This window comes from Salvelinus namaycush, chromosome 24 (assembly GCF_016432855.1).
Source record: "Salvelinus namaycush isolate Seneca chromosome 24, SaNama_1.0, whole genome shotgun sequence".
In the NCBI taxonomy this organism is placed as follows: domain Eukaryota; kingdom Metazoa; phylum Chordata; class Actinopteri; order Salmoniformes; family Salmonidae; genus Salvelinus; species Salvelinus namaycush.
Window position 1 is genome coordinate 5,986,730 of NC_052330.1, and position 27,217 is coordinate 6,013,946.

The 27,217-nt window shown below is 43.6% G+C and overlaps 1 protein-coding gene across 1 annotated transcript in view; it reads left to right on the forward strand.

The window, feature by feature from the left end:
- Nucleotides 1–943: 943 nt before the first annotated feature.
- LOC120019630 (serine/threonine-protein kinase D3-like) overlaps nucleotides 944–27,217 on the forward strand; it is a 51,021-nt gene continuing 24,747 nt past the window's right edge. Inside the window, exons 1-3 of the mRNA XM_038962982.1 lie at nucleotides 944–1,168; nucleotides 1,586–2,415; nucleotides 25,859–25,997. Coding sequence (XP_038818910.1) covers nucleotides 2,113–2,415; nucleotides 25,859–25,997 — 442 coding nt within the window. The 5' untranslated portion in view covers nucleotides 944–1,168; nucleotides 1,586–2,112. The remainder of the gene's footprint in view (nucleotides 1,169–1,585; nucleotides 2,416–25,858; nucleotides 25,998–27,217) is intronic.

Here is a 27,217-nt window from a genome sequence, read left to right on the forward strand (position 1 = left end):
GCCTCCTTTTGGCAAAACTTTCACAAACAAAAATCACACATTGCCACAGTCCAGTAGGCCTACATGAGTATAAAGGTGTAAAACAATCTATGTACAATCCAATAGGTCTATGTGCACAACACATGCATTAGTAGCATGGTCCCTGGAGCTTACCTGTTCTTCACATATAGCCTCCATCCATCCCTGCTGTTCTGATGTGGTGCCAGCTTGGAGGAAGTAGGTCTGTTTCCTGTCCTTAGGAGTAATAGCCCATTTGAATGATCCGTCTCCGTCTACTCCTTCAACAACCTCTACTTCTGGAAGAAGAAGTGATGTTGTTTTAGATGGCAGATATTCAATGCATCCCAATTGGCACCCTATTCCCTATATAGTGCACTACTTTTGATGAGAGCCCCATGGGCCCTGGTCAGAAGTAGTGCAACTCAAAGTGAATAGGGTGCAATTTGGGACACACTTGGGCCAATATTTTTCTGCCTTGTAATGAAATGCAATGAATGCAAAGTACTGTCTCTACATGCCAAGGATACATGTAGACTAAATAACAATAGCCTACTATATTATTGACATTGTATTCTGAGACAGTGTTCCAACACCTAGCTGAGTGAGACCTTGTCACCTTGCTACTGTAGCAGTAAAAGGCACGCTGTTATGGTAACAGGACAACAATGTAGCAAGGAGTTTTCATTTGCACCGTTAGAGGTCGCAGATACTACAGCCATCATAGAGTTTTGAGACAAATAACGGGATAAATAGCTGAGGAAATAGCTTATACTTCAAGGGCGTCACACACCCAAAGCCTGTCGGGTAATGTCGTTCTTCTTGTCTAGCTGCACCATCAACAGCTGGCGGGTGGAACAAAAACTAGAACTTCTAGTCCCAGAAAGTCCTGTGTTCTGTTGTTACCGAATGAGCGGCGACGGGAGTTACTATGGTGCGATAATAGGATACGCATGAACTGGTTGCGATCTGGCTACGGGAAAAAGTTTTGAGAGGAAAGTAACGGATAGTTGGCAAAATACTCGGGCTTCGCACTCAATGCCAAAATATAGAGTTTGGAGGCACGCTCTGCCTTCGCGAATTCACAGTTCAAGCGTTCGAACTTCTTGGAAGATTGGAAATCAAACAAATGTTTAACCTCCAGAGAGCGAAAACCGCCGTTTTCGAAAAGGTAACGTACACGCCTAAAGGCTTTATGGGGGAAGTTAGGCTATAGTGAACAATATCAAGCATAGCATAACAGTTACAAGCAATTGCATGAACATGTTTTACTTCTCCCATCCTAATGAGAGCACATATCCAGATGTGTCTCTTGGTTCCAGATGTGTTAGGCTAGTTGACATTCCTTATGCAAAGGCACAACAAGTGATCATAATAATACCACTAATAATACTGTTATTCTATTGTTGTCATTACAATGTTATTATTACCCTTTAAAAGCTTTTATGAAATGATTGTGTATAGCACAAGCTGTTTCGCAGACTATTAATTTGGCTAATCAATGAGCAATGATAATCTGACGCGTTGATCCGATAGGAGTGTCTCCATTAGCCTACCTACTTTCATCGTTTGCTTTTTTTGTTGCCAGGTAATTTCTGGGGAATGACAAACGTTCTGCTACAAGGAGCAACTGACGAGAGCTGCTCTGTGCCCGTTTCTTCTTCTCACCATAAGAACTGGCTGTTGCTGCCCTGCGGCTGAACATTCTCCAATGGTTGGGGGCTTTTGGAGTTTTGGCAGCTCGATTTTTTTTCTCCAGATACACTTGTGCTCAGAATGGTGTGTAGATCTGAGAATGTGGGAACGAATCAACAGGCTTTCGTTAAAACATGACTTACTGTTATGGATCTCATGTGAGCTGTCGAAGAGGCAACGTGTACAGGGCGCAAGTTACACTTCAGAGTAGGCCTAATTGTTTATTTCTATAGGGGTTGTGTTCACTATGATCTATTACTCATTCAACCGACTGGATATTCTAAACAAGATGACCAAGATGCTTCAACATACCCGATGGCGTTGAAAAGAATTTGAGGTCTGCTATTCTAAATAATACATGTCGTTCAACTTTGCGTCTTTACCCCGTCAAGAATCCGTCAAGGAGACATAAGCTAGCCAATGTCTGCCTGCAGCAGTTCGTCCCTTCCACCCTTACCTAGACTTTTCCCCCTCTCTGTGGCCCCCCACCCAGTGGCCCCACCGACTCCCTCGCCGTCTCCAAGCCCGCCGGCAACACTCTACGGTCGGCTGTCAAATGGGAGTCTCAGCGCCCCGAGCCCCACCAACTCCCAGTGCTCTTTCCACGGGGTGTCTTTTCTCCTCCAGATCGGACTCACCAGGGAAACGGTGAACTTGGATGCCAGCGATCTGTCCGGGCTAGCTGCGGTGAAAGAGCTCGTATGTTCCATAGTGGATCAAAAGGTAAATACTGTCTCTAATCATTTCTGGGCAATAGTGTACAATAGCAGTCCTCCTCATGATGTATTGTGGGTATGCATGAAGACATGCACTTCATTTCATGTCATACTTCATTGCTTTGTAGTCTACACTCTAGACAAGGGCTCTCCAACCCTGTTCCTGGAGAGCTACCGTCCTGTAGGTTTTCACTCCAACCCTAATCTAGCGCACACAATTCTAATAATTAGCTGGTTGATAAACTGAACCAGGTTAGCTACAACTGGGGTTGCATTGAAAACCTACAGAAGGGTGGCTCTCCAGGAACAGGGTTGGAGAGCCATGGTCTAGGCTATAGTGTTACTGATGACATATTTTAAACGGAATGTTTGAAAGATCTTGTTGGTTTCTAAGGGTTTCACGGCTCACGTTTGCACTGTTTTTGTAGTAATTACTGTTTTGTAGACCGTAAACATGTGTTGTATTATTATACCATGAAGTGTGGCATTATGTTTAAGCAGTAAGGCCCGAGGAGGTGTGGTATATAGCCACGGCTAAGGGCTTTTCTTAGGCATGACGCAACACGGAGTGCCTGGACATAGCCCTTAGCAGTGGTATATTGGCCATATACCACAACCCCCCGAGGTGCCTTATTGCTATTATAAACTGGTTACCAATGTAATTAGAGCAGTAAAAATACATGTTTTGACCTACCCATGGTATACGGTCTGATATAACACAGCTGTCAGCCAATCAGCATTCAGGGCTCGAACCACCCAGTTTATATTGTAAAATGAGCACCAGTGTGGGAGAAAAACAATGAAAACAGAGCAACAGTATATAGTTGTGGTTTTCACATGTGTTATCTTGTGTTTAAGTTTCTGCTATGAATGTGACACTTGTGTTTTGCACACAATAGATGCTCCAGTGGTTGTTTAGCTGAGAGGCAGTTTATCCCTCCTGCCTTTGCAATACATTGAAATACTGTGGTAGGCTATGAAAAACGAAAGACGTGGTATGGACACCAGAGTACACTACATTACTCAACAACATATTCACTTTTTCCCGTAAGCTACATTTAAGTGAATTTGTCCCAATACTTTTGGTCCCGTAAAATGGGGGGACTATGTACAAAAAGTGCTGTCATTTCTAAACGGTTCACCCGATATGGATGAAATTACCCGTATATTAAAGCTGACAGTCTTCTGCAGCTTACCACCATAGTCATTGTATCATTTCAAATCCAAAATACTGGAGTACAGATCCAAAAACAACAAAAATGGTCATTGTCCCAATACTTTTGGAGCTCACTGTAGATGGCCTTATCACACATCCCATTCGCAGTTTGTCTTTGTGTAACAATTACACAGAGTAATGTAAAACACGTTTCGTCTTGTATGGTTCTTGAGTAAGGGCAGGAAAACAACCTATTGTTATGATGATGGTTGACCGCAATGATGATTGCGACAGCAATGACACAACTGAAATACATGCAGCTAAACTCACTCTCATTTATTTTCTGTTTTGTACTGGCCGTGTTAGATTTTACAAGGGAAACCAAAGGAAAGCGGTGTAACATAACGTGGTCCATAGTAGTGCAACATCACATTTCTTCTCTTCCTCAATCTCAACATACAGTATGTATCATATAACTGCATGGATATGATGAAAGAGTGGACAGTGAGGTTGCTTGGCCTTCAATCGTGCGCTAAACAGGACCCTTACATCTAGCATAGAAGGCATGAGTAAATAAGAATAGAGTGTTTCTGAACACTTCTACATTCAGGTGGGTGCTACCATGGTTACGGATAATAATGCAAGAATCGTGAATAATGACGAGTGAGAAAGTTCACAAAGATCCTCTCCCCAAAACACGCTAGCCTCAAGGCCTCCCGAGTGGCGCAGCGGTCTAAGGGAATGCATCGCAGTGCTAGAGGCATCACTACAGACCCGGGTTCGATCCCGGGCTGTGTCGCAGTCGGGCCGCAATACAGGGAGACCCATGAGGCGGTGCACAATTGGCCCAGCGACGTCCGGGTTAGGGGAGGGTTTTGCCGGCCGGGATGTCCTTGTCCCATCGCGCTCTAGCGACTCCTTGTGGCGGGCCGGGAGCATGCACGCTGACACGGTCACCAGTTGTACGGTGTTTCCTCTGACACATTGGTGCGGCTGGCTTCCGGGTTAAGCGAGCAGTGTGTCAAGAATGTGTGTCAAGAATTAATGTAGAAGTGTTCAGAAACTTATTCTATACTTATTTACAATAAAAGTTATTTACCATTCATTTCTATAGGGCACAACACAATCTGAAACACAACCAAAACAAACTGCAACTGAAGTCACAAAATTGATTTAGTCATTGCGTTCTAGGAATATGGGACCAAATGGGTGGACTAAACGTTCATTTTTTTCAACGAAAAAGCCCTCAAATCGCCTCGTATAAAACATTTGATCTCATGTCCAAAATGCTGGAGTATAGAGCCAAATGTAAAGTTGTACCTTCACTGTCCAAATAAATACATAGGGGAGTGTATATCCACTATCCATATTATCTGGGTCAACAATACAACTACATCACATTAATGATGGTGGTTCATACCAGAAAGAGATGCTTATAGACTCTCTCACCACTTCACTTTCAGAGAATACGAGCCCGATGGGCCCTGGTCAAAAGTACTGAATAGGGCGCCATTTGTGACGCAACCCCAGTGTGGGAGTATTGAAACTCCGGGACTATATTTACTGTAGGTCAGGCCATGTAATATTTGTGATCCTGTAGGAGGGGTGGAGGGGAACAGGGACTGTCCCTGGGGGGTCCAGGAAGCCAGTGGGGAAGTTCCCCTCCCCTGCAAGCCGCCATACTGCCCAGGGCCGCCTCTGCCTGCCCTGCTCGGCTCCGTAGTCACCCCGGCCTCCCTGTCCTGCCACACAACACAGCTGCAGGTTGATGTACGCAGCAGGCCGCAGACAGAGAGATGGTAGTGTGTTAAAAAAAGACCTTATGTATTTTATTGATTTTGTATTTTGTCCGAATTTAGAGGGAGGGGGGCCGACCGGTGAGAAGGGCTGTGACAGGATTTGTACCCACGTTGCCAGAGAGTCGTGTGTTGTGGAATTTCCTTGGGGCTACAACTGTTAAGTCAGTTGATGATTGTTGCAAGAGTGGGGGAGAAGTAAATCAGATTCTGTGCCATTCAATTTCTCTATCAGCCATTCAAATGCTACAGTATATAAGGAGCATGAAATAGAGCGACTTACTCAGAACGAGGGGGAAATAATCTGCTTACAGCGTTTACCACTGATTTATGTTTTTCATTAATGTATAACGGCGTTTTAGATCTGCTTACTACGAAGTGCAATTGAGCAAAAGGAACTGAATTGCAGATTGCTGACCTATTCCTTAATGTCCAAACAAATGCACTTTGCGCTAATAAAAAGATCGGTCTGTCTCGCAAACGCTTAACCCAGTGTTGGAACTAAACAATTAGAATGAACTAGAACTGTAACGATTCACCTCGTTGCATCATTCTATTTCTACGGTTCAGAGGTCGTCATCCTTCATCATCATTTTCGTCAGTACTGAAAACCAATGGCTAATGGCTATGGCGATATTATTCGAGGGTCTTTTTGCGCAGCCCCAATTAAGCTTGTAGAGTGTCAGCCCTCAGGTTGAGGCGCGAGTCTTGTTTAGCGTGAGACAGTTAAATTGGTCCTGGAGATATGACTCCTTGCCAATGAATGCAATAAGAATGGTCACCAACGGTGTCTTTTTGTGTTCTTAGTTATCAAATGCTTAATGAGCTCTTCCTACACCTGATTATTGTATAGTGGAAGTCCAGCAAGTCTTTGGACAAAGCTTTCTTCTTTTTTTAAACCTTATGACATGAGTTGTTAATATGTTATACACTAAGTAACTTCCATAATTCCGGCGTTGTTATTATGGCCGTTATTCGACTACATGCACTGTGTGACATGAATGACATGTCAAGGTGACTGGAGCCATGGAACTATGCTGTTGGTGTATGAATGACTGGCCACCCACCCCCTCCCCCACTCCTGCATGTGGAGCTGTGCCGTGTTGGTGGAGTGTGTGATTCCTGCTCAAAGTACCATAGGCTAATCATTTGTTTCAGCCAGTGCACAGGACAAGACTGGAACAGCAGAGAGAACAATGATTAACTACAGATGTAGGATCTTAATTTGATCACCCTTTTGTTGCCGAGAATTTTCCTGCACAATTTACGGTGTAAAAAGGCTTCTAACTTTAAAATGACAGACTTGATTTGCCCAAACGAAAAATGTATCAACCCCTACATTATAATCCACATAATAATTCACATTTCCTGTTTCTGCAGGATTATTTCCCTGCTGTAGCAAACTGTCTGAAATTAAAATCCTACATCAGATCCTGGTTTATACTTCCTTGATGAAGTTCTCTCTACCCCAATTTCTCACTAGTCCTGTAACTGATGCATCTGATGATGTGATGTCATAGTATGAACATGACTGAGCTCCTTCTCTCTCTTATGAATACCACCCTTTCAATAGGCTCTGGTAAAAAGTAGTGCGTTATATAGGGAATAGGTGGATTGAAGAGCAAAGATGAAAGAGAGAGAGAGGGAGAGAGAGTGGGGTAGAGAGAAAGTGCGAGAGAAAGTGCGAGAGAGAGCGAGCGAGAGAGAGGGCGGGAGGGAGAGAGAGGGAAAGAAAGGGACATTTCACCTTGCAGGCCATATTCAATTCAGGGATGGCCCGTAGAGAATAACATGTGTCTCTTAGGGCGTATTATCAAGATTAGATAAGTGCAAATGGCAGCTGATTGTGATGACTCTGGTTGCGACTGAGCTTGTATTATTTGAGCCAGTTCACAGGGGGGAATCCGTCATCTCCCTACGCTTTAATTCATCGGTGATGCTGCTGCTCCTTGTATGTTGGAGAATAAGAATTACAATGGAATTACCTTTCTTTGAGCATTTTGTTTAGTACCATTGCATGGTTCCTAATGATTTCTATAAACTTTTATGATTGCCCTTTTTATTAATAAACCAGGCCTAATACTGGCAGAGGCACTATTATTTTATAATCTCTACAAATCATGATATTTTATTTAGTTTTTTTAACCTTTATTTAACTAGGCAAGTCAGTTAAGAACAAATTCTTATTTTCAATGACGGCCTAGGAACAGTGGGCCAACTGCCTTGTTCAGAGGCAATACAGTACATATAGAGCCCTGGGGGGGGTTTGGTGAAATCAGTTGAGTGGGTTTTCATTGGTCAGTCTTTGTGATGTTCGTTCCTGTTACTTAGAATGATCCGCAGAATGGAGGACTGTGCTTGGTGGGATTCTCTGACCGTTCTAGCTCTAGTTCAATGCGTTAGGGCGACCTGCGAACGTCCAGGAAGGTTAAGCGTTAGCCACGCTAACAGAGCTACGTCCGACAATGTTGACATACTCCCTCTTTATTGGACAGGCAAGGGTCGTTGTCACATTCCTGTGGAATGTGTTCAGCTTTAAGGGCTTCGATCGCTGTATGAACCTTGGGCCTTGCTTAACGTCCCTGGCCTGGTTGCAATCCCAAATGGTACCCTATTACCTATAGGGTGCACTACTTTTGACCAGAGCTCTGGTTAAAAGTAGTGCACTACAGCTGTAGCATCTTAACTTGAGCCAGTTTGTTACAGCAGGAATATAATCCTGAAGCAACTGGAAATGTGGATTATTATGTGGATTATAATTCATGGATAGTTTTTGTAGGGGTTGATACATTTTTCACAAGGGGAAAATCAAGTCTTACAAACTTTCGACGTCTTTTTAAACCTCAGGTACACAACACATTTTACATTTGCTGCATTGCAGGAAAGTTCTCCTGCAACAGGGTGATCAAATGAAGATCCTACATCTGTATATAGGGAAGGGGGTGACCTGTTTTATGGAGGAAACTGCTAAGGGGCTTGGAACTCGTCTGAAATCCCTATTCAGACTATGTCATGTGAACCGTGTGTGATATGTTAAGGCCGGCAGTGGGATCTCTGGTTTGGACATCTGAGGTAGTGTCCCAAATGGCACACTATTCCCCTTTATTCCCCTACAGACCATGCCCAAAAGTAGTGCACTATATAGAGACTAGGGTGACATTTGGGACACAGGCTAAATTAATTGTGACGGTACTGGAGTTGTGACATTTTGAAGTTCTGTATATGTGTCATCAAAGTTACGTAAAAGGGCCACATGAAAGTAATGAGGTACGTAAAGCGTTTTCTAAAATGTCAGTGAGTTTTTGGACACACTTTATTTGGATAGTCCAGATCTGCTCTTCAGATGGCCATACTATCAACAAACTATCTGTTGATAAGCAACTGCTTGTTAAGGTTACGGTTAGAGTTAGGGTTAGGGTTAGGTTTAGAATAATGGTAAGGGTAAAGGTTACGCTTAGGGTTAGGGTAAGCGTTAGGGTTAGTAGATAGTTAGTTGTAATGTTACTGATAGTCTGTAGATAGTCTGTTGAGCAACTACAGATGGACTATCCAAATAAAGTGTTACTGAGGGATTTCCATTTCTTAATGGAACTAATTCAATGAAACGTAAACCAATGGGAATAAAGCCATCTTCTACTCTCATGAAGTCTACACTGTGTATGATCTTCCTCTTAGTTGTTTTTTTTATCTGTGAATTATTCTTTTGGAAATATTCTGTCTTCCACAATAAACTAAAATAATTGCTCCATGTGAACATTATATTTTCAGTTCCTGTCTGCAAAGACCACTTCCTTTTTTACTGAGCTCCTCCTTCGCCCCAATAGTATTTCTAGAAAGGAGACAAGTGACATCCATGTATGTATGTATTGTGGGGACCTCTGCCTACCACCATTGGCTGTTACATGGTGTGAACGGTGTGGATTGGGCGCGTGCAATCTTTCATTCATGGGTTTAGTGACAGGCAACTATTTAGTGACTTTGCGTCCCAAATGGCACACTATTATCTTTTCAGTGCACTACTTTTGACCAGAGACAATAGGGGTATAGGGTGCCATGTGGTTAAATATTGCCAGTGAGTCCAGCCCTCTGGCCAACTCTGCACTCCTTTCCTCAGCTCAGCGCGCACTGACCTGCCTGTCTGGCATCCCCCTTCGTTATTGGATAGAGGTGGAATTTATCTGTCTTTAACTAACACAGACCCTGAGGTACTGCTGTAGGATATACAATTGAAGTCGGAAGTTTACATACACCTTAGCCAAATACTTTTAAACGCAGTTTTTCACAATTCCTGACATTTAATCAGAGTAAAAAGTCCCTGTCTTAGGTCAGTGATTATCACCACTTTATTTTAAGAATTTGAAATGTCAGAATAATAGTAGAGAGAATGATTTATTTCAGCTTTTATTTATTTCATCAAATTCCCAATGGGTCAGAAGTTTACATACACTCAATTAGTATTTGGTAGCATTTCCTTTAAATTGTTTAACTTGGGTCAAACGTTTTGGGTAGCCTTCCACAAGCTTCCCACAATAAGTTGGGTGAATTCTGGCCAATTCCTCCTGACAGAGCTGGTGTAACTGAGTCAGGTTTGTAGGCCTCATTGCTCGCACACGCTTTTTCAGTTCTGCCCACAAATGTTCTATGGGATTGAGGTCAGGGCTTTGTGATGGCCACTCCAATACCTTGACTTTGTTGTCCTTAAGCCATTTTGCCACAACTTTGGAAGTATGCTTTGGGTCAATTTCCATTTGGAGGACCCATTTGCGACCAAGCTTTAACTTCCTGACTGATGTCTTGAGATGTTGCTTCAATATATCCACATAATTTTCCTCCCTCGTGATGCCATCTATTTTGTGAAGTGCAGCAGTCCCTCCTGCAGCAAAGGACCCCCACAACATGATGCTGCCACCCCCATGCTTCACGGTTGAGATGGTGTTCTTTGGCTTGCAAGCCTCCCCCTTTTTCCTCCAAACATAACGATGGTCATTATGGCCAAACAGTTCTATTTTTGTTTCATCAGACCAGAGGACATTTCTCCAAAAAGTATGATCTTTGTCCCCATGTGCAGTTGCAAACTGTAGTCTGGCTTTTTTATGGCGGTTTTGGAGCAGCCTGTCTGTAAACAGGTTATGTCGATATAGGACTCGTTTTACTGTGGATATAGATACTTTTGTACCTGTTTCCTCCAGCATCTTCACAAGGTCCTTTGCTGTTGTTCTGGGATTGATTTGCACTTTTCACACCAAAGTACGTTCATCTCTAGGAGACAGAATACGTCTCCTTCCTGAGCGGTATGATGGCTGCGTGGTCACATGGTGTTTATACTTGCATACTATTGTCTGTACAGATGAACGTGGTACCTTCAGGAGTTAGGAAATTGCTCCCAAGGATGAACCAGATTCTACAAAAAAAATTCTGAGGTCTTGGCTGATTTCTTTTGATTTTCCCATGATGTCAAGCAAATACATCTACAGGTACACCTCCAATTGACTCAAATGATGTCAATTAGCCTATCAGAAGCTTCTAAAGGCATTACATAATTTTCTAGAATTTTCCAAGCTGTTTAAAGGCACAGTCAACTTAGTGTATGTGAACTTCTGACCCACTGGAATTGTGATACAGGGAATTACAAGTGAAATAATCTGTCTGTAAACAATTGTTGGAAAAATTACTTGTGTCAATCACAAAGTAGATGTCCTAACCGACTTGCCAAAACTATAGTTTGTTAACAAGACATTTGTGGAGTGGTTGAAAAACGAGTTTTAATGACTCCAACCTAAGTGGATGTAAACGTCCGACTTCAACTGTATCTCTTCTCTTTTCAGAAAGTCCCTGTCAGACAGTGCTATTTTTTCTACGTTGAAAGCCTTTTGTCCCTCACTGCGATTAGAACCAGGAATAGCCTTCAGTACAATAGTGTAGAAATAGAAAAAAGCCTATGGAGTTAAACAAAAGCATGTTTCTGAGTAGTCGACTAAAAAACTTGGAAATAGAATTGTGTTATCTTAGTTGCCTCAGTAGCCAATACTATGTATTCAGTTTAACATTCCCTAAGGCATAGCTGGCTGTCAACATCTCTGTGCTTCTTATTGTGAATCATACTGATACAGCAGGGTCTGTCCAGTACGGAACTAGGACGTGGAGACAGAGTATTTACTGATTGTCCAATAGGAAATCTACAGAATGTTGATTCTGTTCAGCCCTCTGAAACAGGGCCCCAAAGGATAATACCCACCGTAACGAACCTTGCACAGTAGATCACCTGCTGGGTGTTGACGAATGGTTAGAGTCAACATGTAGAATCATCGGGATAGGATCAGAAAATCATGTCCGCAATATTCTGCGGTCAGACGCGATAGGACAGCCTCCCTCCGCTTATAACAGCTTGTTGGTGCGGTCTGTTTCGTCCTTTAGGTTTAAATGCAACAACCCTGCTGGCCTCACCACCTCATATGAGGAAGTATCAGCTCGGCTGACTGATAGCTTCCCCACACGAGGAAGGAGAACATAGGATTTGACTGGCGTCAATGTCAAGCTCATTGTGAGGGCTGGAGGGACAAACATTGACCTGGCCGACGAGGAACAGGACAGTGATGTGGTGTGTGTCTTGCTGATGCTTTTCATTGATAACAGTGCATCACTTTTCATAGGATCTGTTTTGCTTAAGTCCAATAGGCTACGCCATGCCCGGAAGCTTGACTGTGATTTGACCTACACTTAATGGCAGTACACTGTATGCACTGTGTGTGTGCCTTAATGTACAGTGTCTCCCACTGTAGAATGCCCTCACTGTTTTAGACTCATGGTCTGACAACGGCACTATTGTGGAATCAACCGCTCACGGTCTGAAAATAATATTATTTTAAATCAATTGCACGAGACAGGCCTTGTGTTGTCCTTATCTCTCCCAGAGAGAGAGAGAGAGAGAGAGAGAGAGAGAGAGAGAGAGAGAGAGAGAGAGAGAGAGAGAGAGAGAGAGAGAGAGAGAGAGAGAGAGAGAGAGAGAGAGAGAGAGAGAGAGAGAGAGAGAGAGAGAGAGAGAGAGAGAGAGAGAGAGAGAGAGAGAGAGAGAGAGAGAGAGAGAGAGAGAGAGAGAGAGAGAGAGAGAGAGAGAGAGAGAGAGAGAGAGAGAGAGAGAGAGAGAGAGAGAGAGAGAGAGAGAGAGAGAGAGAGAGAGAGAGAGAGAAGGGAGTGAGAGTGAGAGAAAGAAAGAGCGACAGAGAGCGTGCGAGAGCAAGAGAGATAGGAAGATAGAGAGAGAGAGAGGAAGATAGAGAGAGAGAGAGAGAGAGACACGAGGGAGCGAGAGTGAGAGAGAGAGAAAGCAAGAGAGAGAGCGACAGAGAGCGTGCGAGAGCAAGAGAGATAGGAAGATAGAGAGAGAGAGAGAGGGAGAGAGACACAAGGCAGCGAGAGTGAGAAAGCAAGAGAGAGAGCGACAGAGAGCGACAGAGAGCGTGCGAGAGCAGGAGAGATAGGAAGATAGAGAGAGAGATACAGTAGTCTAATGCATATGGCTGCAGTTTACCAGCCTCAGAGACCAGGGCTCTCATCTGGTCAATAGAACAGTCAGATGTATGATCCGTCATTGGTCAGCTTGCTTAAGAGTTATCCCTGTGCATGTGATCAGCCTTAATATAACCTTCTCTGAATGTGACTCTCCCCTAAGTGTTTAATGACAATGGCTACGTCCCGAATGGCACCCTATTCCTTACATAGTGCACTATTTTTGACAAGAGCCCTATGGGCACCCTGGTCAAAAGTGGTGCACTGTATAGGGAATAGGGTGCCATTTGGGACACAAACATGTACTGATATGACATACTCGTTTCCTATACCATAGTGCAAGTGTCCCTCCATCCCTTCCGAGAGCAAAGTAATTGAGATTTGATTATACTGTGCACAGTTTAACCTACCATTTGAGGCATGTTTATCCAAGAGCTTCTCGTCTGCAAAGGGAGGGAGATATGGGGTTTTTGGCTTATGAATTGGAAAAACTGTCCCAAATTGCCTCAAAATAAAGTTGAATTAAATGCTTTATCTCGCCTCACTGGGATGTATATGCGCTCCCTCTGGGGTTGATTGTGAGCCTCTGGAAGCCCAGTGTTTGTTGATGTCTTTTGGCAGGCAGCTGTTTGAGTGTGTGACTTCCTCTACTCTCCTGGTTGATGTCATTTCCATGTAAAAGGACCCACGAGCAGCACCATGTGACGTTCATAGGTCAAATATGGCGTCAAATGAAAGCTGAGTTTGGAATTAAGGTATATATACATTTTCCAACCATTTTTTTCTCCTAAATATTAGGAATAAGCAATGGCCTTGATTTCTGGTCAAACGGCTAAAAAATGGATCGTAGAAAACATCGAGCAGAAAAGGTCTTCAAAGGTATTATAAATGCATCAAAAAATAATCATGTTGAAGTAAAGACCCCCAACTAATATCAGCACTTTTATTTACAGAAATTATTTGCCTTGAAATTCGATTACCAAAAACCCACGTATCTTTAAGATGGGGAGGATCATGAGAATTAGTTCACAGAACAATTAGTTCTAGTGTTTTTACTGATATCGATTTGGTTTATGAATTATTAAGTGATTAAACAAGAAATTGATGTTACCAAATTGATAATGGAATTTCAGAAAAATCTGTAACGGAATTACTGCAGTTGAATTGGCTACAATGAGAACTCATATTAGTCACAAAATACAGTTGGGTCACCTGCTACTGTCCTCCCTTCCACCTGCTACTGTCCTCCCTTCCACTTGCTACTGTCCTCCCTTCCACCGGCATACTATTACGTTCAACTCATAACTGTCTGTCGTCTGGTGGTCTAAGCAAGTCAAAACAGTCTGGACAACCTCTCCCTTTCACGCTCCCTCGCTCTCTCTCTGCCTCTCTCTCGTCTCTCTCTCTCTTCTCTCTCTCTCTTCGCTCTCTCTCTCTCGCTCTCTCTCTCTCTCTCTTCTTTCTCTCTCTGCCTCTCTCTCTCTCTCTCTCTCTCTTCTCTCTCTCTTCTCTCTCTCTCTCTTCGCTCTCTCTCTCTCGCTCTCTCTCTCTCTCTCTTCTTTCTCTCTCTGCCTCTCTCTCTCTCTCTTCGCTCTCTCTCTGCCTCTCTCTATCTCTCTTCTCTCTCTCTCTCTTCTCTCTCTCTCTCTCTCTTCTTTCTCTCTCTGCCTCTCTCTCTCTCTCTGCCTGTCTCTATCTCTCTTCTCTCTCTTCTCTCACTCTCTCTTCGCTCTCTCTCTCTCTCTCGCTCTCTCTCTCTCTCTCCTTTCTCTCTCTTCTCTCTCCTCTCTCTGTCTCTCTCTCTCTCTCTCTCTCTATCTCTCTCTCTCTTCTCTCTCTCTCTGCCTCTCTCTCTCTTCTCTTTCTCTCTCTCTCTGCCTCTCTCTCCAGTTAATGTCACCTCTTACTGACACCTACCCATGAGCCCCCTCTCTTTCCATCTACTGTAACCAGCATCCTTACCCACTGAGCGCCAACTAGCACCGGACGTTGAAAAGCAGTTGAAATTTAGTCAGTCCACCCTATCCACAGAAATAGTTTTTGGTTTTTCAGCTTTAATTTCAACGTCCACAGATGTTTTTGTTCCGTACCGACCTTGATTTGGTCCAAACATAGACGCTCATGATTGGTTTAGATTTGGTCCAGTTTGGATCGGACCAGATCTTAACCAATCATAGACGAGTACGTTTCACAAGTGTGTAAAGCACAATAGAACACAGTCTATTAAGAAAATTAAATGTATTCTACAAGAAACCAATATCAATCCCTAACAACACAACCTTATGGATCAATCCTTGGATAGCTGTCCAGGATAAATTGGTCCACATGGAAAACTAAAGGCATAGAAACCATAAACATAAATGACTTGAGAGTAGGAAATACATTTACTTACATTTCAACTTTAATTGACCAATGTAGATATTTTCAAATACATGCCAAACCAAAAACTATTTCTGTGGATAGGGTGGACTGACTAAACATTTTATATGACAAAATTTAGATTTGAAATATTTTGAACATCTGAACAATCTTGAGTCAGAGGATGATATTTAATTCGTATGTAAGCTATACAAAACCGTATTGAACTTGAACTGATATTGGCACAAGATGGAGGGAATGCTGGAACATAACTAACGAGATTACCGTTAACTAAAATGTACGCTTAATCCAGTCGAACTGTACGTTTATAATTTATTATACAAGATACAAAATTCACTAATTCTACAGCACAACGGAAGAGTCATATCTTAATTGTTAAACAAAAAATGACTCCATTTTCCATGCCTTCTGGGAAAGTCCAAAAGTTATGGGCGGAGTTAGAAAGTTGTATTACAATGTAGAAGTATTACACTGTAAATGTACTTTTGATCCGTCTGTCTGCATATTTCAAGACATGGCATACGAGGGTGCAGTGAGACACTTCATGGGTTGGATGCTACTTTTCTCGTCAATCACCTTTAAAAAGAACGTATACTTAAAAACAGGGAATCAACCAATCCTCCGTCGTTAACGCAATGGAGGGGTTAAAATGCTTTATTATCAAACATGGTTAAGTGTGTGGGCTACGGAGAGAAACAAAATGGTGCCGATGTGGTGGAAAGTGATGCGGGTGCTGGAGAGAGGGGTGTTAATGGATCTGAGAAGGTGGGATGTGGTTGATGTTTGTATGACGTTGTCGTGTGCATGTGTATGTTTTGTGTTGTTTATAAAATATCTAATAAAATCTTACAACAACAAAAAAGAACACAGTAAAGTTTAAAAAAGTTGAGCAGAGTTTAGTTCAGTACAATAGAGCACTTTGGAGTACAGTACAGTACAATATAGTACAGTACACTATAATGTACTGTATTGTACTGTATTCGACTAAACTATACTGTACTCTACTCTACTGAACTGTACTGTACTGAACTATACTCTACTTTATTGTACTCTACTGTATTCTACTGTACTGAACTTTGGTACGGTCAAGAGCAGCTTTAAATTCAACGTCCACGGATGTCGATTTTTGGTCTAGTCCAGTCTTGATTTGGCTTAAACATAGACGTTCATGATTGGCTCAGATTTTGTCCTCTACTCATCTCTACACTGCTGTTCCCTGCTGTGCTGTGCTGTACTTTAATGTCCAAACATGTGAAACATAGACCTCTATGATTGGTTCAGAGTTGCAACCAAATTTGGTCTTGTTTGGGGTCGGAGCTCATTAAAATAATAGCCAGTTTTGTAGAATAATAGCCCAAAATGCAAAAGAGGATATTGCATATTTATTACTTTGTGTACCTATTTAGGATAGATCAACATGAAGAGAAGGACATTCATGTCCAGAATTATGCATTTCTGTGTAGTAGAGATCAGGGACCTATGATGAAATTCTGTTACCGCAATTCTGTTACCGGGTGTAAATCCACTTCCCTTACTGTAGTTCAATAACCAAAATAGTTTTTTTCCAACTCAATGTGTCAATGTGTGACACCCCATGATTTCTGCTTAATTCAGAGTAACAGAGTTTTTGGAAAACGTGGTCGCATTAACATTTTACCAAAATTCTGTTACCAAACTTTGCATCTGCACAGTTTTTCCAGTAAATGTGTTTTTGTAAAATGTTCAGTGTAAATTGTTTGGCATAAACAAGAAACAAAGAAACGTTACTGTGGATTTGCCCTTGGTGCACTGCGCAGTAATCCACAGTCAGTCGCTGGTGAGTAATGGTTACACAGCTGTAGCCCTAATTAAGTCATTTAGCCCGTGTGCCTTTTTTTAACGTTCTGTTTTTACGTTCCGCTTTATGTTTGGCTCCCTGTAACGACTTTTAAGCATATTTGTAGCAGATCAACCAAGTAGTTCATTCATTGTTTCCAAATCTACCACCAAACCACCAGATTCAGCAGTGAAAATGTCCATATTTGAATGAAAAGTAATGAAAAATGTCATAAGGTGTCTATTCTTTAAAAAATAAAATAAAAATAAATAAGTGTGTGTATAGCAGGGTTGTGGCGTTTATCCAGGGAGAAGAACGGCACGTCTTCCAATGTGAATGTGGACAGACAGGGGGACAGAGTTCTCTTCGGGGTTACGTCCCAAATGGCACCCTATTCCCCATATAGTGCACTACTTTTTGACCAAGGGCCATAGGGCTCTGGTCAAAAGTAGTGCACCATCTAGGGAAAAGAGTGTCATATGGGATGCGGACTCTGTTTGTTTGTTTTCACATAGTTTTCTCTGGTAAAGGGAAGTTATCATAGTGACCAGGGAATATGGCGCCATTTGGGACGCAACCCCGGTGTTCTGCACTGGGACGGGATTATCCACGTGGTCAGGCGAGGGCACGATTATACAATCCCCATTAAGAGTAGCCGAGTTTCATCCACTAGGCTTTAAGTGATTATTATATTAAAGTGCGTTCCAGTCCATTGGCAGGCAGCGTGTTAATATTGGAGAGTGTAATTGTAATTTCCTTACTGAGGAGGTTGATGATTTCTAGCCACCTCTTATATTGTTCCTCACCTGCATCGTGTATCTGCTGTGTTCTCTGGTGAAGAGGAGGAGGTGGAGAGTGCTGTATCTTGCGTGATGTCATCCTAATGGGACGGAAAGGTTATTCCAGGCCGCTGAACGTGCTGAAAAAGTCAGGGACAACTCAAGCTTTCCAGTCTAATTTGCGTCCCTACCTATACGTTTAGCCCACTTAACTCGTGACTACATACTCTTTGGTGCAAGAGTGGATGGATGCATCAAGGCTGAACCTATCTGTCGCTAGATAAGACATCGACAGTTCGTTGTACTACACCGGTATTTATGGTGTTGAAACAAGTCCTGCTGAGACTGAAACAACGTTATAAAACTTGTTGTTTGGATACCGGTTGCTGATTGGACAAGCAGCGTACCAAGCACCTCGCATACTGACCCGCTGGAGTCATTTCCTGGGATACTGCTTGTCTCTGCGTGTGGTGTGTGTGTGTGTTCGCACTGTTTCCTAACCTATCCTGATAATCAGGTAGCAAGGAAGCGTAAGGGATTGTCCAAACTAAACGTAACATCAAATGAAAGTGCATTGCTGACCGATTAGCATTTTAAGACCATTTCAAAGACACTTGATCTGAGTCTGTGACTCCTATTAAAACCACCGCGTGTTTTTTTTTTCTGGTGTTTTTATAGCAACGTAACTATTCACGTAGCACCATCACTCTCCTGGGTTGTTCCCAAATGCCACCGTGTTCCCTACATAGTGCCCTACTTTTGACCGTCATCCTATGGGCCCTGGTTAAAAGTAGTGCACTGTATAGGGAATAGGGTGCCATTTGAGACGCGGCCGTGCAGTTGTGTTCCAAAGAACTCCCTGGTGATGAATAGATTGTTTCTCTTCCTCCTCTGCTCTGTGGAAAGGGGGGGATGAGTACTAATATCCGTTGGAGGAGAGGGTGTAGGGTGAGTTTCTGTGGATGTGACCGGGCTGTGTGTGCCCCGTCTCCTCCCCTGGTCTCAACTGTGTGTGGCTCTGTGTATGGTGTGTGTATGACTCAGTGGGTTAAACTGCCTGCCTGCCTTGCTCTGACATAGCAGTGACTTCCTGAGTCACAACCATGACTACTGATGGCTAAGAATGAAGAGTGACAGAAGGGAACCGCTATTAAGGTAGTAGTTGCTAAGAGCTGTATGAAGGCATCTTTATGTCTCAGAATGTGAGATGGGTGAAGGAAACGAATGTGGAAGATGGGGGGGACTGTTGGTTTCTCTCAAGCCTTCAAAGGCTCTGATTAAGGACGCTTTCTTGTTAACGAACATGAATTGAAGCCTTTGTAGATAAATGACATAGGGATACGACATTTTCTGCAGTCACACATATCAGCGCGCGCGCGCGCGCACACACACACACACACACACACACACACACACACACACACACACACACACACACACACACACACACACACACACACACACACACCCCTCCCTTAAGGGGGCAAGAAGGGCACAGGAAGAGCTCTGTCATGTGAAAAGAATGCTGGCGAGAGTCATAAACAGGTCATGGATTAGAGCTAAAACACAGTCAAATCATTGGTCTTATATGGACCCTCTTTATACACAGTCAGTCCACCATGCAGTGTGAAATGCTCAGCAGCGAGTTAACCCATGGCATTTTTTCTCAAAGCATTTTCTGAACGCTACCTCTCAGACTCCCACATACACACAGAGCCTCATGGGCCCCGGTTCAAACGTAGCGTACTATAAAGGGAACAGGAAGCCATTTGGGACACAGCCAAAGTCACAATCTGCAGTCAGCGTGTTTACATATTCTCTACACATCCAACTGTCTCGAAATGATTGGGTGAACTCTCAGTCTGCCTCTCTGGGGGCTGGCTGCTGGTGGTGTTCTCAGATGGGTGTTCTATGTATGATTGCGATGGAGTGTGCGTGTCTGTGTGTGTGGGTGTTGTTTGTTTCTAGACCATCACAGATCAGAAATAATAGTAAGACCAAATGGAAGAGTAAGCACAAGGCGCTGTTCTTCAATTTCTGGTTCATGGCTACCATTTCAGAACAGAAGAATGGAATGCACAAACTCCCTGCCTCTGTCCCACAAAGAGCCTTTGAGAGAATCAACACAACATTCGTATCTCTCAGTTGTTGCGCTGTGAAGACTCAGAGCTATGTACCTCCTAGAAACTACAGCACTTCCTCTGCATAGGAACGTGTGGTTTGTAACTTGGTAACAATAATATTATAGGCTATGCACGGCAAACATGTAGCTTGCTCTACCTACAAGTAGACATCGGAAATTCTGAAATGAATTAGCACGCTTTATACCTGTCTTATTGGTTGAGATCTGAATCCCATATGATCTTGAAACATGTGTGCTCAACTCACTTTCCTGCACAAATCTTCCTCTACACGATTTCGTCAAGAGTTGCTAAGACTGAGATAGCTTAAGAGTTATTTCATGCTGCCCTCCGGGATCAGGGTTCTCTTGCAAAATAGATGACATCTGAGTGAGTGAGACAACCCTGAATGAATAGACGTTAGATGACTGTGATAAGTATGTGCTGTGTCCTGTATGTCTAGTGTACAATATGAGGGTAACTGATGGTCATAAAGATGGGAATGCACAGCTGGCTGTTGAAGTAACTTTCCAGTGAAAATCTCACTGGCAAATGTTCCGATTTTGTTAACTCACATCCAAATAATGTTGTTGACTCATCCTATAGCCGTATTTGTGGCCAAAGCATAAATTGGAGAACCCCCCCCCCCCCCCCCCCCACCTCAAACGTATCTCAAACAGACGGTTTCAAAAATGTTTGCTATTTCCTCGTAGAGGATGATGTCATCCTTGAGGATGAGATGGCCAATCAGCGGTCTACTCGCATAAATATTTTTAATGACCGGTATACGCCCACCCCATTCCAACATAGAACAGCTTCTTTTTTTAACATACTTAATGGAAGTAAAAGTATTTCACTCATGTTGTAATTAATTATAAGGCCATAGTTCAAAGAAATCTGGAAACATTGGACAGTTACTGTAAACCCCAGCTGTAATGGTATTGGGACTGACTTCTGACGTTAACAGCATACAGTTTTATGTAATGCTCACATGCCTGAAAGCTTTGTGTGAATGACACACATACTGTATATACACACACACACACACTCTCTTAGGGGCTAGAGGTCACGTTGGTGCCATGTTAAATGAAGGTAGCTAAAGACACAAGATGTTCTCGTGATGATAGACAAGAGCAGTTGTGTACAATCGAACAGAACGTGCGTCCGCAGGGAGGCTCAACTGTTGGCATTGTCATGCAGACAGATGGTACTAGCCTAATGCTAACTCTGTTCATGCTCACAGGTAAACACCGATGGAGATAAATGCCTCTGTCTGCAGCCCAAATGGCGACATATTCCCTATGTATCGCACTATACCTACGGGCCCCGGTCTAAAGTAGTGTAGTACATAGCCTAAGCCTCTCTGTTTGTCTGGGTCGGGGGATTGTTTGAATGTGGTCGTGTGTGTTTTTTACGAGTACGTAGATTGGATTTGATCTGCCTCTTATAAACGTATCCGTTGTAAAAAAATAAATAAAAAATGGCTCAAAGCACCAAGGTTGGGTTAGTGCCATGTATCTTAGTGGTTACTACTCCATTCACTACTGTCGTGTGCTTTGATAAAATAGCAATGAATACCGCCTGTCTACCTTTGTAGTCGACGTGAATAGATAAAGGCTTTGTTTGGCAGTAGCACGGTTACGTGGTTGGATATAGTCAAGCTAGCCACCTAGTTTCATGACTACTGATACGTTCAGGTTCATTTTCAAGTTCAATTCGGCTTCAGAAGTAAATTGCTGTAATGGTGATTGAAGATGTTCTGGCACTGAGAGACAAAGACAATATTCTTCCCCCCTTCAAAATAGCAAAAAGGGGGGAGTGTCCCTCGTAATTATTCATTTCGCCCTTGGCCATCCAAATGAATGAGGCCCACCGCTTGACGACGGGGCTCTGGACGTCATGGCGACCTTGGCCCACTCAGCCGTACTTCCTGTTGTTCTATGCTAAGTGTTCTAGTGAGGTGACAGATCAGTAGGGTGCAGAAAAACAAGCAAATAGCTGTTTACCTTTCTGTTTCCTATTGGGCTGCCCTGTCCAGAGCCTCTCTGCTCACCCAGCACACTGATAGGTCGAGTATTAAAGGCTTGATAAGTGGTTGGCTTATATAAGGGGGTAAAGCGGCTGTGTCTTTTTCAGACTTTAAAGAACAAGACATAACAAACGTCAGCGGTGCACCGTAAAGATGTCGAACGGTGGCGATTCTTTCAACATGTTGAATCGTTGGGAATTGTAAACTAACAGAAAATGACGGCCAATGTTCTGTGGTGTCCTATTATGGTACACCGATTTCCCTGGGCTCTGTTGCAACTTCTGCCGGTTCTGCATTTGCAGTATCTTCCGCACGATATGTACACACAGCAGGAAATATACATCCCCTCACGCACTCATCATACGTATTCCTTTCCTGCAGTCAAATGACCAAATCACCCTCTCTAATGGCCTCATGGGTGGAATGTTATTCATATTGTTTCATATATATTTATATTTATATAGGTTAAAGACTTAACCTGACCAAAGACTCATGAGCCAGTGCTTTTGAGAGAGGGGACTCTTGTAGAGTATTGCAACACAGAGAAACTACAACCCTGACCATAAACGGTACGAGGCATCGCCTTCTCTGCTCCAAATGTTCTAAGGTGAACCTGCACCACATCCACCCTTGGAGTCAGATAATTTGCCCTCGATAGAGACGTACTTAGTCAATGGGCTCAGATAATGGCATATGAGTGCTGTAGAGATTAGAGGTTGTACATGGGACTGGGCGGTGAAGCCCAGCTGTTTAGATGGACTTATATAACGCAGGCATCCTTCACGGGGATGCCCCGGCTGCTGCTCAGTCTGGTCTGCTCTGACTGTGGTTCCTGGGTGGCGAGCCAAGCAGAGCGGGGGGCCAGCTTGGGGACGAGGTGGAGGATGAGGGTGAGGGTTAAGACATGACACAGACCTCTGTCTCTCCTCAGTGGTTCGATCCTGTTAAAACGTCTTACTGGCATGGCGGACTGAGTAGACGGTCGTTAGATAACCCTCCGTAGCGCTTTTCAGCAGTCAAATGACTAGTGGCCTCATGGGGTGGAATGTTATTCATATTCTTAATTCTTTTATAATGAATAAACATTAGTTTAAAAAAAAAAAGACCCAAATCCGGTGTTTCTATGTCGAACGGTTTTTGTTATATTTCAGTCTTCTTTGATGTACATAAAGTGTCATATTAGGATGCGAACTCAAAATGTAATACATTTCAGCTCTGTGTCTGACATGGAACGGGTGTCTTCTCCCCCCCCCCCCCCCCCCCCAAGCCCTTAACCATGTGTGTGAGGTGTATACTTTTGTTTCAAAGTGGATTTGTTTGAGACTTAACAAGACAGACACACTCTGTGCGACCCTGTGATTTAGCCCGCCGCAATACGAGTTTTTTTAAAGACTGCTGACAGTGTGATAATAGATCGAGAGAGTGTGGACGAGGGGATCGTGTGAACGCAAGAGTTCATCTCGGGTTAATAGTGGTTTAGCACAAAGACGGGATCAGCTGTTTCCACGTGAGTTCACATCATCGCTGCTGAGTTATTGCTGCTTAGTCACACTCTGTAAGATGTGTGTTCACCAAACAGACAGTGGGCCACTGTTGAAAATGGAAACGTTAACGAAGCAGCGGAAGCTCTTGATCGCTATGATATACTGTACAGTGTCTGTGGTGCTCATTCCTTATGTGAATCGAAGAATCGAACCGTCGCTGATGGTTGTGGCGGGTGCAGTGTGTGGATTTGCAGGCAGATTGATGCGTGCTACTCGAGTACGAAGTTGCCTCGTGTTTTTTGTTGTTGTTGTTCAATGGCACCGACATAAAACGATGTCATGTCGTGATGCACCTTATGACCACCAATCGTCTCATGGGTCTGATTAGATAGATCCTGAGATTTCGGTTGCTTTATTGGCCCAAGATAATAATCTTTCAAATGGTATAATATTGAATCATGATTAGATTTACTTGATCCTTAAGCCTAACATGAGGTTTGGCACTATGCCTGACATAAAATACGTCATTTACATTATTCCCTGCAGGCTCCATCCAATAGGAGACCGCAATACTTCATTACGATAGGATAGACAAAGGACAGCTCACTTCCTTGTTTGTCTTGTTCGGATTGGTCTGATTTGCACGTACAGTATCTCTATTGCAGATGGTGGAGTCAGATTAACTGTCTGATTTAGACTCCTACAGATACAGCGTCCTGTCTTCTGGGTAGATGGCTGTCTGTTGTTGATGTGGCGATAAAGTTTTTCCTGAAATATAAATTACACTGGCTTTTACATATATATACAGTATATATTTTTTGCCTTCAATACTTTTCTATAGATAGATTTTACAATAAGCGGAGGTCAACCAGAAATTGACCCTTAAAGGCACAAAGCAGCCTATTGCGTGGCGACATACACAGGCCTATGTGTTTTCTTCTTCATGGGCAACTACTTGACTGAGGCCTGCATATGCATATTTTACGGTGATGTATAATTCGGGGTCACAGTGCCTTGTAGTAAGTAGTTCAGTATGTCAAGTGGTGGCATATTGCTTCTGATGTCTTCTGTGTGCTGTTGGATTGAACTGGATTGGTTGGCTTGTGGTGTGGTGTATTGTAGTGGGATCGTGTCAGTGACAAGCTGCTTGGAATGCGGTGTACTAGCTAGCACATCAGGTCAGTGGCTGCTGGCAGATTGTTTGGGTCCGGAATGTGTTATGGGGCTTGTCAGTTGGGTGTCATATTGTTTTGGGCTGTAGCGTAGGGTAGACAGAGCAGGACGGGCGGCTAATGGCAGCAGGGTGTCAGTGACAGGACCACAGGCATAATTCATGACTAGAGGAGATTAATTGCTGCAGCTCCGGAGCCTGTGGGTTCAATTTCCTGCTGTCACTCTCTCTGTGCTGCCTGGCTGGCTGCTGCACACACACTCCATGCAAACTGCTCTTCACTCGTTTCTTGCTGGTAGTGTAGGCCTACAAGGGCCCCATTCATAATCCCCCCCCTCCCCAAAAGGTTATGTCAAATTAGAATGACTTTATATGCTTTAACCTAATCCTGGACTAAAAAGTACTTTTAATGGAGAATCTCAGGCCTGAGTCATACATACTAGGGGTTGGAACCAGTGCAGGGAACAGAACCGAAAACCGAAAGAGAACAACAAAAAATGTGTAGTGTAAACAGAACTGGGAATGAAAGTGATCTCTACTGTTATTTTCAAACCGGGAACCAGAACCGGGTAATAACGCTTCTTTTTGGTCCAAAAATATTCCTAATGTCTAGTATATAACTCTGTAATACAGTTGTAATAGTGATAGCCTAAACCCATTCCAATTCACTTCATGTCATGATGCTCAGCGCTTCAAGCCAAGCACCCTCCGTGTCTACACCGCTCTCTCCCCACCTGTGAAATTTCAGTTGCATCTCGCGCCTGCACTTATCTGCCCATCGAACATGTAACCAAGTAGCTTACCCGTTCCATAGCAAGCTTCTCTATCCGCACGAGCTGGTGGAGCAAATGAACGAGCTGAATGTAAAAACGATGTTGATTTCACAGGGTACAAAAACAAACTGTATGAACCGTTACTTTTTGAGCGGGTTTGAACCGTTACTTTTTGAGCGGGTTTGAACCGTTACTTTTTGAGCGGGTTTGAACCGTTACTTTTTGAGCGGGTTTGAACCGTTACTTTTTGAGCGGGTTTGAACCGTTTCAGAACTTTATTATGTTGGTCGGAAACACTGGAGCAGAACACAATAAATAGGGGTTCTGCTCGGGAAACAAAATGAATTGTTTTGGTCCCAAACCCTGATATATACGTCACAGTAACACGCTGTGTAAACTAAACACACCTGTAATACCTCTTGCTCTTCTTCTTCTCCTCAGTTCCCGGAGTGTGGATTCTTTGGCATGTACGACAAGATCCTTCTGTTCCGCCATGACCTGGCCTCGGAGAACATCCTGCAGAGGCTGACGTCAGCGGAGGACATCCACGAGGGAGACCTGATCGAGGTGGTCCTCTCCGGTGAGGGCTTGAGATACTCCTTGTCACGAGAGATGGAAGTCGATATCAAGGGAAGAAGTTGATATTTAGGATGGTACTTGATGTGGTACAACGATCGCTTTGTGTGCCCTGAAACCAATTCAAATCAATGTTCTCTCCTTGTGTATCCCTAGATCTGTCCTGCGTAGCTACTATGTAGGCCCTATGTCACGTCATGTATCCCCCCCATGTATTCTCGGCCCGACCCAAGATGCACCCGCAACATTTTCGGTGGACGGTACTAATTCCCTGTGACAGTGTCTTGTGGTCTGTTGTTGACGGTCATACGTGGGAAACTCAACCAACACCTGAACAGCGGCACACCCCAGAGTAGTATTCATGTTGAATTTCAACACGAGGTGAAACGTGTGAATTCGCAGCCAACCACACAAGACTCAACCCCAGACCACTTCCTCATCCTCTGCTTGTTTTTGGTGCAGCTGGGCCCCACAGTCAGTCAAAGTGCAGTAGTGTTGATGAGAGTGATGAGACGTTACTTGAGTCTTACTCCTCTTTCAGTCGCTTCGTAGACATCGCCTGCTACCCTGTGTGCCCTGGGTGAAAAACAAAACATGTTTTCCCCTCTCTGGTTTTGCGCAGCCAGTCAGGCCTGCTGAGTTCCTCTCTGGCAGCTCAGTTCAGCTCGGTTCAGATCCCTCTCAACTTCCTTTGACACCTCTCCTTTTGTTTCGTGGCTTGTTGGGCTCCGGTCCCAAACTCCACACAACTCTGCTCTGCTCAGTCTCCCTCTCAGAAGGAGGCCCTGGCAGATTTCGGTTGGCTCCCAGCTCAAAGTCATGCGCTTGTTATTTCTGCACTTGCTGTTCCTCTCCGCGATCGACGAGGACGTCGATTGTGAGCTGGTGAATGCTTCTCATGCCCTTTACACACCTGTCCCCACCTAGTCATTGTCAGATTAAGGTCATGTGTAGTCTTGTGAATATATCGTAGGTACCTGTATGACATCTAGAAAACCTTGTTCAATACCAGATCTGTGTGGTTTCTCTCTAGGGACAGAATGCTCTTTTGTGAATGCTGTCTGGATTGTTGTGTGCCCACTGGGAATGTGGTTGCTATGGCGCTGTTGTTCATTACAACCACTTGGTTCAAAGGTGGCCTTCATGTTCGCCTATTGATTTTTTATTTTAAAGAGAGAGAGGGGCTTATGAGCGGTACATTCATTTCCTTGGAAAGTGGACATG